The sequence below is a fragment of the Haliotis rubra genome, unplaced genomic scaffold (genome assembly GCF_003918875.1).
Source record: "Haliotis rubra isolate DU_JTF1 unplaced genomic scaffold, ASM391887v1 Scf179, whole genome shotgun sequence".
Lineage (NCBI taxonomy): Eukaryota > Metazoa > Mollusca > Gastropoda > Lepetellida > Haliotidae > Haliotis > Haliotis rubra.
The window spans coordinates 65,772-76,966 of record NW_025765769.1 but is presented as its reverse complement, the minus strand read 5'-3'; the positions used below and the strand labels follow the sequence as shown (position 1 = coordinate 76,966).

General features: G+C 42.9%; 1 protein-coding gene across 2 annotated transcripts; it reads right to left on the bottom strand.

The window, feature by feature from the left end:
• LOC124273257 lies at positions 1 to 10,968 on the bottom strand. 2 transcript variants are annotated; one of them, XM_046708471.1, is made up of 6 exons: positions 9,897 to 10,968; positions 9,308 to 9,395; positions 2,253 to 2,292; positions 1,679 to 1,812; positions 584 to 747; positions 1 to 86 (listed from the first exon to the last, which is right to left on the bottom strand). In XM_046708471.1, the coding sequence occupies exons 1-5, from the start codon at positions 10,958 to 10,960 to the stop codon at positions 640 to 642; spliced, it is 1,434 nt and encodes a 477-aa protein (XP_046564427.1). In that variant the 5' UTR covers positions 10,961 to 10,968; the 3' UTR covers positions 1 to 86; positions 584 to 639. The 2 variants fall into 2 exon arrangements, with proteins under 2 accessions (XP_046564427.1, XP_046564425.1); XM_046708469.1 differs by having other exon boundaries at positions 2 to 89.
• Positions 10,969 to 11,195: the final 227 nt, after the last annotated feature.

Genomic DNA, 11,195 nt, shown 5'->3' with positions numbered 1-11,195 from the left:
CAGAGAGCCAGACGTCCGGGGAGTGTGACACACGGCAGGAAGATGGAGTTCCACAGCAGCTCCATCAGCTGGTAGCGTGGGCACTCCTGCTGCAGGGAGAGACATCATCATCATCATCATCATCATCATCAATAATCCCTAAGTTTAGACACATAGTTTCTTTGAGTGGCATTATTTAGAAGATGGAGAGTAATATACAGACAAACTTTATGGATAAACAACTTCTTTATTCGGTAGATGCAACGGTTCGATACAGATTCTTGTATCGTGGTCAGCAACTTGCTGGACAATGATACAAGAATCTGTATCGAAATGTCGCATCTACTGAATAAAGAAGTTGTTTATCCATAAAGTTTGTCTGTATATTTAGACACATAGACTACACACCTAAAGCAGTCCAACTAGGGCAGTAGAATGTTATTGTGACTGTGATACCTTTCAACAGTTACCAATTGCACTGATAAGCATGTAGAGATCAATCAGGGAAAACTTCATGTAAGGATTTTGTCTGACAGATTCATCTCAGCATCATGAATTGCTGCAAAACACAAACAAACAAGCAAAAATAATGAACACAAGTTACCGTATACTTCTCCAGTACAGCTGTGATGAGCTCAAGTATGCGTGTCTCTGTGTCTGTCATGAACGGCCCCTGTACGTCAGAGCCTGCGATGCATGCTGCGTACACCAGAGGGAGCTGGTCACTCGCCTGCAGCTCGTCTGAGCAGACATAACTATTAACCAGGTCTAGATTTTGAAGCTCTCTTAGCTAAGACAGTCGTGAAGTTAATGTTATTGTATGGACATAACGAAAATCTAACCAGAAGTATATGTACATATCCAGTAGGGGTGACTATTGAGGGAGAAACAACTGTTGCGATAGCGATAGCCTATTGCGACCAGCTATTGCAATACAATTGCAATAGTTTTTTCTCTCCTTCAATTGTCTCATTTGAAGTCATTTTCCAAATGAATGTATAGTTTATATGAAATACTAACAAGTTGAAGTAGTTTCAGTCTCTTTTAATAACTAAGATCCAAGAAACCAAGATCCAGTTTGTTTAGGAGGTAACAGGGGCAGATGACTCTAAATCAAAGTGAACGAATCTGGTACTTCCTGTATTTTGCGCTGCGCATTTATCAATGGAAGTCAATTACTAAACTATCGTTAGTCACACATACTATCGATGCATCGATAGTTTTTCGTTTCTACCATCGATTAATTGCTATCAGAGACTCAACAATTACAATCCATCGATAGTTCGATGCACTGTTACGGCCCTAATAACCACTCCACTCCGCCTAATGGTTAAAGCATTCACTCGTCACAAGACCCAAGTTCATTCCCCACATGGATTCTATGTGCAAGGCCCACCTTTTAGCTTTTAGCTTCATATTCCTGGGTACACCAGAAATGAGTTTCACATATTGTATCCATGTGGGGAATCAAACCTGGGCCTTTGGCATGACAAGTAAACCACTATGCTATCCCAGCAACCCCTGAACCAATAAAGATCAAGTCTGGCAATAAATGGCAAGAAGAGACCCATCCAAACATAGCATGTCAACAACACACCAACAGATACAGAATTCAGGTGCAAAAATAACTAAAGCTAAAATATAATAATTAAAATTATTACATGTTAACGTAAAATATTTTTTTCCAATTTGAACTCACCTTGACAACAGCCCTGAAGATCTCCATGGCAACATCTGTCGTGAACTGTTTGCCGATGACACTTTCGCAGAAGGAAGCTGGTGTGGCATCTGTTGACTGGAGATAGTTCTCTAGGGCCCTTTCTGCCCCTGTAACTGTGGTAACAAGCCAATGTTACAGCAAGAATAACATGGTACACAATGAAATAAAATAAAATAAATTAAGAAAAATAATTAAAATAAATAAATAAATAAATAAATAAATAAATAAATAAATAAATAAATAAATAAAAAAAAAATAAAAAAAAATAAATAATAATAAATAAATAATCACTTATTCAATCAATCAATAAACATAATTTATTCTCAATGTCAAAATACACATGAATTATTAATAATGAATTTAAGACAAGTGGTACACCCACATCTCTCATGATAAAGTCATCTTCCCAGGTGACACCATATCTCATGCCTGTTGGCACGGTGCTGACTAACTAAACACCATTACAGTTTGTGTGGTATCTGTCTGATGGTTAACAATGTTGTAGCAATAGAATTAATGCAGCATGAATCTAAAGTGTTGAATATGAACTCACCTGAAGCTGGTGGAAGGTTCTGGGTCTGGGTCTTCATTACCTGGAACCAACATAACTAACATGTAATTTAAATTACTTGTGGAAAACAATCAGTCTATATTCTCAGCAAATCAGGATTACCATGGTTACTGGAAGAAATAATTTTCCTCAGATTGAACCAACTAGGGGCATGCTCAAAGCATATAATACACAGTCAATGGATTTTTTAAAAAACATTTTGGTAGAATACAATCCCATCTCATCCTACCAGGTACCCAGTTACTGCTGGGTGAACATTTTGATCAAAGCCAGCAACAATTGTGACTGCTCAATCTGATTTCCCCCAAAATGAAATTTTTAGAGTAAAATCAATATTTTATACTTATCCTGACTCATGCTTATTGCTTGTCTTCTTCTTCTTGCGAACATAGTGGAACACGTGTATCTCCCAATTGAAGTTCCCTTCAATAAAAAATCGCTAATTAGTACTCACCACGAGTTACCTCCCTTCCACAAGCGCGTGAACGAGGGCGCCACCTCAACCCATGTGCCTCACTCTCTCCTTTTGTTTCGAGCCCGACACTTTATTTTTCCGAAGAAATCCAAAGTGTTAAGTGGGGAGGACGGAGGGAGATTCACCTCATGAGTCAGGATAAGTATAAAATATTAATTTTACTCTAAAAATTTCATATTTTTCCTTATCCTGACTCATGCTTATTGCTTGTAGAATCCGACGGAAAAGGAGGTGGGAATATATATACTTTGGATTTTAATAATTAGTGATTTGAACTGTGATGATTGTAATAACCCTATGGGAACTTCATAAAGGCACTGAACTGATGAATTCCTGCTGCTTAACTTATCAGCTGCCATATAAAGGTTATTACAATTTACTGAATATGATAAAAGTATATACAACATTAATGTAAGCTGAAGCTATTAATGTGATAGTATAAACTTCTGTGAGTTTATAGTGGATACTTTTATAAATGAACCCAAAGTATTAAGCTTAAGATATGCATATATTTAAGCTATAATAGTATAGTACTGTGCTTAAGATATAATTATAACTTAAGCTGTATAATAGTAAACAACTCCTTAGAGTTTGTTAGCTAATACATTTATGAATATGACCATATGACTGAGCTTAAGGATTGATGAAACTTAAGCTGAACATATATATAATAGCAAAACTCCTAGGAGTTGTAAGCTTATATATATAGTATGATATAAAAAACCATAGTACTGAGCTTAAGATAATAAATTAAACTTAAGCAAAATATATAGATAGCATGTAGCTATTAGTACTGTTATCAGATAAGTATAAAATCTGTAAGATAGACTTATCTTCTCCATGGAACTGTCAACTGTTGAGCGAGGACCATTGGACCGAAATGGTGGATACCTGAGACGTCCTCGGTGGTGATATCTCTCAGATAGTGGTTGGCAAACACCATATCGGATCTCCAGAAACATCCCTCCATTATGGTATTCAACGAGCAATTCCCATGTAGAGCGAGAGTTGAGGCTAGCGCTCTAATTTCGTGAGGATTAGAAGCTCTTGGGGGTCGAGTCCTGCAGCCTTGTAGGCACGTAGTATGACAGTTCTGATCCAGATAGAGATAGTAGTACGTGAGACTTCTGTCTGCGTAGCTGTAGATATAGGGATAAATAATCTCTTGAATTTCCACCGTGTTCTCTCGTAATCCAGTGCGTGAATCTCTGACATCATGGCGGCCGTAGCTAGTGCTAACAGGAACAAGGTTTTGTGGGTCAGTGATTCAAACGATGTAGATAGCAATGGTTCATAAGCCTCACTAGTGAGGTGTTGGAGCACTATATTTAGATTCCAGGCTGGAGCGTGAAACTTCCGTTTCTGATCCTCCAATCGGAACGCTCGTAACAAAGCGAGTAACTCTGGTGTTTTTGTTAACTTGACGCCCGTTCTCATAGTTATGACAGAACTTATAGCTGCAAGATAAGTGGACAAGGTTGAGCCTTTTAGATTCTTAGTTTGACGTAGATAACATAAGAAATCTGCCACTTGAGGATGTGTAGCATATCTGGCTGTAAATCCTTTCTTAGCAGCGTAATTGACAAAACTGTGCCATTTGTCATCGTATAAGTTACGAGTTGAGTTACGTAGTGCAAGCGTGACCGCTTTAGCCGCTCTGGCAGAATAACCTCTCTTATTCAGACATGCCTTGATACAATCCATACGTGAAGTTGGAATGCTTCTGGTGTTTCGTGCACTTGTTTGGTGTGCGGATGTATCAATAGATTGGCGCGTTGTGGGAGCTGAAGAATTGGTTTTCCGATTTCTTGAATGAGATCTGGAAACCAAGTTCTTGCTGGCCAGTAGGGCGCGACCAAAATCAGATGGAGGCTCTGCGTTTGACTGATTTTCTGTAAGACTTGTGGGATTAACGCTGGAGGCGGGAAAGCGTACGCGTTGAGTCCCTCCCACGATATGCTTAGTGCGTCCGTTGCCCATGCTAGTGGGTCTGGAACTGGCGATACGAATGTTGTCAGTTGCTTGTTGAATCGAGTGGCGAATAGGTCTATTAGAGGAGATCCTATTTCCATGATTATTTGATTGAATATCTCTGTGTGGAGCATCCATTCTGTCGGCGACGGTTGGTGTGGCGGAGAGAGAGCGTCTGCTTTTACATTCTTTGCTCCTGGAATGTGGCAAGCTCTGACGTGTATGTTTAGATTGTCGATTAGATCGAACAGTCTGAAACATCGAGTCAGTAGGTTCTGTGACCTTGTTGAACCTTGTTTGTTCACATAAAACGCCACTGTTGAATTGTCTGTGTGAACCATCAACTGAGCCGCTCTGTAGTAGGTTGCTCCAGTGACTTATATGGCGTTTATGACTGCTTGCATCTCTAGCAGATTTATGTGACATTTGCTCTCTTGATTGCTCCATAGGCCTGACGCTGTCCTGCCGCAAGGTGGGCTCCCCAACCTTGTAGTGACGCCGCCTACGAGAGATGTGTTTTCGATTCGCTCTACTAAGGAGACGCCTCAGCAAACATTCAATCTCTTGGTCCACCAGAGTAGATGTGGTTTGACATAATCTGGTAGACTGAATGGTAGAGGGTCCTCGGAGATGAGCATTGACGAGGACTTGTAATGGACGAATTGAAGCCTGCCTCTGACTGTCAAGTCTTGAGCTGATGTGAGTAGTCCCAATAGGCTCTGCCACTGTCGTGAGTGGTAACGGAGAGAGTAGGGCTTGAGGAATAGGTTGTTGGATCTTGATCCATCTGTCCTCCGACTCGGCAATAACGATTCTTAGCTGTTAGAAATCGTGACACCTAGAAATTGCAGATCCTGTTGGTTCTAGGTCCGACTTGAGTAGATTTACTAACCATCCTAATTGAGTTAGTAGCTTGATTATAAAGTTCAGCTGTAGTCTGAGACGCTGTGGATCTGGATCCACTTGTATACCGTAAAGCGCTGCGAAGACCTTGACGATGTAGGTATGAGACAATAGGCTTGGTCACTCTTGTGAATACCCAAGGGGTCGATGTGTTTTCTCAAGGGAAGAACCTTCCATTGGTAATGTTTCCCGCCTAGGATAAATCTTAGATATTTCCTTGAGTTGGGATGAATCGGAATGTGTAGATATGCGCCTTGCAAATCTATGCTGGCCATGTAATCTGTGGGACCTTAATTAAATGCCGGTTGCGTGTAAGTGTATCATGCTAAACGCTGGTGGTTTGCATAGATATTCTCTGTTGCAGATGCTCATGTTGTATATGAGACCTAAACTTCTCCTTGGAATTTTTCTTCGGCACTAGGAAAACTAGTAGAAACCCTGTTTGTTTAGCAGAGTAGCTACTGCTCTTTAATACAGGTAGCTTTGATCCAGAACTTCTAAGGCCTGTTTGTTTAGCAGAGTAGCTACTGTTTCTCTTAACATAGGTAGTTGAGCCGGTTGAACGTTGAACCCTGTGGGGGGTGACTGTTAACGGAGGCTTGGCCTTGAGTTGTATTAGATATCTGTGCTGTAGGATGTTGGATACATATGGATCTTGTAGTATTCCCCAGTTTTCCCAGTGCAGCTGAAGGCGTCCACCCACTTGAGAAGGTTGTACTGGAACGGCTGGGGGTGGAAGACTCCAGTCGTTCCGAACCTGAATTTCATCGTCTAAATCCACGGCCACCTCTGGATGATCTGCCTCTAGCTGATCCTCCCCTAAATTTGCTGTATGGGCGACGATAAGAATCTTTGGGATCTTTAGCTGCAGCTAATTTCTTGTCCCGTGCTTTCTGTAGCCCCGAAAACTTAGACTTGCCCGAGTATCTCTGTGCTGACTGTTTAATGACGTTCGCTAAGGTATCCATGGATCTGATCATAAGTACCTCTCTCGAGTCTTTAGATACTTCTTTGGAGACCTTGTCTATGTTGCCACCAAACAGTAAGGGCGATGACCATGGAGCTGTGTATAGAGATTCTGTGAATTGCTTATCCCAAGAGCAGGAGGCTAGTAAGCCTTGCCCGCCGAGCCATGGTAGTAGTTTCAGTAAGCGCTGACAGGTGCTCTGTAAGAAATTGGTGGTCTCTTTTCTGCATGAGTAGAGCTGAGTAGATCATTCTATCTTCCTCCTCTGTAGAATTCTTGAACTTGGTGATGAGAGTTTCATTAATAGTTCTAGATCTATTCAATCCAAAGAACATTCTCCTGGAGATGGTATCTAATTGGGCCAATTTTGCATCGTCTAATCTGTAACTTCTGGACTTGGCATCACTGATTAATTTAAAGTTGTCATCAATATCCTGGGCCATGAAAAAGGGGTCCATATTGTGTCCAGCAAATCTCTTGGCATTGAAGACCGGGAAATGTGTAGATTGGACTTTCGAAGATTTGGAACAGGCTGTATCCAGATTAGCTGGTACCGCTGCAATCGGGTCAATAGGAGGTAAGGTGATATTGTCTACATCATCATCCTTCATCAGGTAAGTCTGAGTTGAATTTTCGTTCTTCGATGGGGAAGCAAGTTGTAACTCATTCACCATCCAGTATCTAATCTAAGCATCTGAGAAAATGATACCTTCTTCCTCTTCTGACGTAGGGTCGCATGTCGGAGTCCTAGATCTGTAGGAAGATCTATGAGAGGACTGTGGTGAACGGACTGACGAGTGGCTAGTGTAAGGAGACCTTGGAGGAGACATCCTCGGCGAACGCTGGGGACTTCGCGAAGCTCTTCTAGATCTTCTGGGCGAGGTAGATTTGAGCCACTTAGCCTTCGCGACCTTCGCTCGAATGTATCGAAGTCAGTGTCCCAATCGACATATGAGCTTTGCTTCGCGAATCCACCTCTGTGTTCTACAGGGTGTGGGCTCGGCTAAGTGCGCCTTCTCCGCCGATGTCCTCGCAACTGGAGAGGCTCTAGCTCTTGCTGAGAGGCTGCCTGGGACTTCCTTTGCTAAGTGATCGCTACGGGCTGGGTTGTTCTTCGCGGAGGCTGGGGCTTGTGGGCTCTGGGGCCCTACGCTGGCCAAGGGCGGGCTCTGTGGCCCTGTATGACTTATTATGGGTTGGGCTCTGGGGCCCGTGGCTCTGGGGGCCTCTGTAAACCATAACGGTCCTCCATCAGTCAATGATTTGGTTGACCAGGTCGCCTGGGGACGGTCTCGCGCTGGACGCTGAGGGTGGCCTCTGTGAAAGTGGACGGACCCTCAATCATAAACTCCAGGCGTCAGCGAGGCATCTCTGGTTGTGTGTTGATCTGTGCTGTAGTGACGGGTAGCAGATACTGGACGCTTCTTATGACGTACATCTGGAATGATAATCGGAATGTCATCATCATATAAACATAATTCTGAGACAGGTAGAATATCGGAGGCAAAATTATTTGTAGCTTTGTAGATTTCCCTTTGACGGCTGTGGACCTGGGGGTTTGAAGCGACGCGTTGAGATGATGTGGACGCTTTCTTAGTCTTAGACTGTGAAGACGGAATGTCTTGAGATGCAGGTCGCTTGATATAGCGGACTGGGCGCCCGACGCATTTATCCCCCGAGGGAAAACTCAGGCAGGCCACCAGCCGGGTGGCGGGTTGCCAGTCAACAGTTGATAGGGTATATTAGCTTCCGATCTATTAGCCATGACTGAAGATTGTTTTGCGAGATTTATCTGCCTTCCGCCTCAAAAACGGAACATAAATATTTATCAAAGGCAGAATTTGGCAAATTAATACATAATTTTTACAACGAGAAACAATAGAACATGGAGTAATGCAACTAGGGCATTTTAAATGTGGATCGGTAAAGGAATAACGTGAAGTTTACAACCTGTGCAGATTCTCATTAACGTAAACTGCTGAACAAACACGCGAACCGCAGGAATAAAACAGCAGAAACACACTAATAATCAATGCAAGTTGAATTAGGATACTAGTTACACCTCTATAACTGAATATAAGAGGTACTAAACTAAATATAAATAAAGGATATAGTGTGTCGGGAGACACAGGCGCTCTCACGTCCAGCTCACTGGGTGAAGAAGGAGAGAGTGAGGCACATGGGTTGAGGTGGCGCCCTCGTTCCCGCGCTTGTGGAAGGGAGGTAACTCGTGGTGAGTACTAATTAGTGATTTTTTATTGAAGGGAACTTCAATTGGGAGATACATGTGTTCCACTATGTTCGCAAGAAGAAGAAGACAAGCAATAAGCATGAGTCAGGATAAGGAAAAATTATTACTCATATCAAGGTCATACTATTCATGTTATATATTTATGCTATAACAAGGTGGTTGCAATCCATGAAGGTATGGGTTAGAATTGGTCTTCAGTATCCCATGCTTGAGGTGACTAACAGGATCGGGTGGTCAGACTTGATGACTTTTTCCACATAATCGTACCCCAGTTGCATAGATCGATGGTGTTGCTGTTGATCACTGGTTTGTCTGGTCCAGACTCGACTATTTACAGACACTGCTGAGTGCTGCGACAAACAACAAATAAACAAATCCTGACCCGTGTAGTCACCTCCCCCTACAGGTCCAGGATAGGCTACAGGTGAAACAGGTCAACACACACATCTCATGACCTTACTCACACCTACCTGTTTTTTCTCAGGAGCAGCATCCGATTCCAGACTTTTCCGTTTTCTTGTTTTCTTCTCTTGCTCCTTCTTCTCCTTGTTTTCCTGCCTGTAAGAGTGAGTGAGTGAGTGAGTTTGTGTGTTTAGTCCATTCTACAAGGTTTTCATTTACAGGTAATTGCCAGCAATTTACTGTAATTACCTATGTTCCAGGAAAATTTACCATACTGGTATAAACTTTTGAATGTATTGGATGTTTAAGGTGCTGCATGCATGTGAACTGGTACAGATATAAGTGAACGGAAACTTTGTGTTACCTTGAATGGTTATAGTGGGTAAGAACCAAATGTGTGGCAGGAGGTTCGATATGAAACATGGTGCTTGCCATCATGAGAGACAGAGACATTGAGAGAGAGAGAGAGAGAGAGAGAGAGAGAGAGAGAGAGAGAGAGAGAGAGAGAGAGAGAGAGAGAGAGAGAGAGAGAGAGAGAGAGAGAGAGAGAGAGAGAGAGAGAGAGAGAGAGAGAGAGAGAGAAGGGGGAAATGAGTGTCTGAGTGAGACCAATTCTGACTTTATTAATATCTAAAAAGAACTCAAGCGTACACTCACCTTTTGGCCAATTGCTGTTTAGCTAAAGATATCTCTGCAGATCTCACTGCTGGGAAGAAAGAGGCATCGACCTGACCAGCAGTTCCAGGCTTGGAGTACACAGCCTTTGGCCTCACAGTTGTCGAAGATAGATCAGCACCGAAGTTTGGCAAGTCTGCTTGAGGCCGAGCTAGCCGTGCTACCCGTCTATGCGTCCCTGAAGTCATGGAAGACACTGCTTCATCCAATGGCGTTATTTTGGTAAACCTGGCACCATCAGGAGTAGGTGGGGTCTCAGGTCTATTTTTGGTTTTCCTTAAAGTCTTTCTTTTTGATTTTCCTATTTTAACAGGAGGGGGGTCGTCCAGAAGCCCTGTTGGGGATGGAGGTAGCGGTGAAACAGGATCCCGAATACGCAGAAAGTTCATTGGCGATGGTGGAGGTGTTGCGGTGGATACAGACGCCAAAGAGAACTCACTTCGTAGTAAGGCACTAATGGAGGAAAAACTTCCCTGCGTAAGCGCAACAATTTCAGGGGAGGCGACTCTTTCAGGAGTCTGTGAACCAGGCCCTGTCATGATGGACTTGGGCTCCTTCACGTCCTCAGCAAATGTGTCCTCATCCAGTTCCTGCAGTTCTGGGATCAGACTCAAGGCATCCAGGAGACCAGGACCTTCTGTGGAGATGGTGGTCTCAGTATTGCTGACGGTAAAACCAAATGAATTTTGGGACTCAACACGTTTCCTCTTGCTTCCATCATCAGAATCTTCCTCAGAATCAAACATCTGGTCAGTATCTTGGGTCTTTTCACACCGATCTCTTGTGTCAACTTCTTCCTGTACACTCTCCTGACTGACAACCGACACCTCTTTCAAAGTCACAGATTCTTCATTTTGGTCCATTTGCTCAACATTATGTCCAACGTCAGATGAAATTTCTCCTTGTTCAACTTTTCCTTTAGCAGTTTCCTCAACCTGTTTGTTCATAACAACAGAATCATCTTCAGCATTCACTTCCTCTTGAGATGCCTTCATCATAGTGTCCCCACTTTTTTCTGCCACTCCAGCTTCTTTAACCTGCTCCATCCCAACTTTCCCAACTCGTTCTTGTTTCTTCGTCTTTCAGTCCCTTCCTAAAACTGTCAAGTTCTTTTGATTCCTTCTTGGTCTTCTTCTCTGCAGTTGAAGGGTCCTCCTCATCTACTGTCTTAGCCTCCTCCTGATCAAAACTCATCTGCCTCTTCATGTTGGCTCTCTTCAACTGATTTGCCCTGGTGGTTCTCCTGGTGTCCTCAGTGCCAGCACACTCAGGCTGAGGTAC

Coding starts and splice junctions, on each gene's coding strand:
- LOC124273257 (XM_046708471.1), bottom strand. CDS start 10,960: ATGGAGCAGGTTAAAGAAGCTGGAGTGGCAGAAAAAAGTGGGGACACT. Junction 9,396..9,896: donor AAACAGCAATTGGCCAAAAG/GTGAGTGTACGC, acceptor TCACTCTTACAG/GCAGGAAAACAAGGAGAAGA. Junction 748..1,678: donor TCTTCAGGGCTGTTGTCAAG/GTGAGTTCAAAT, acceptor TTCAAAATCTAG/ACCTGGTTAATAGTTATGTC.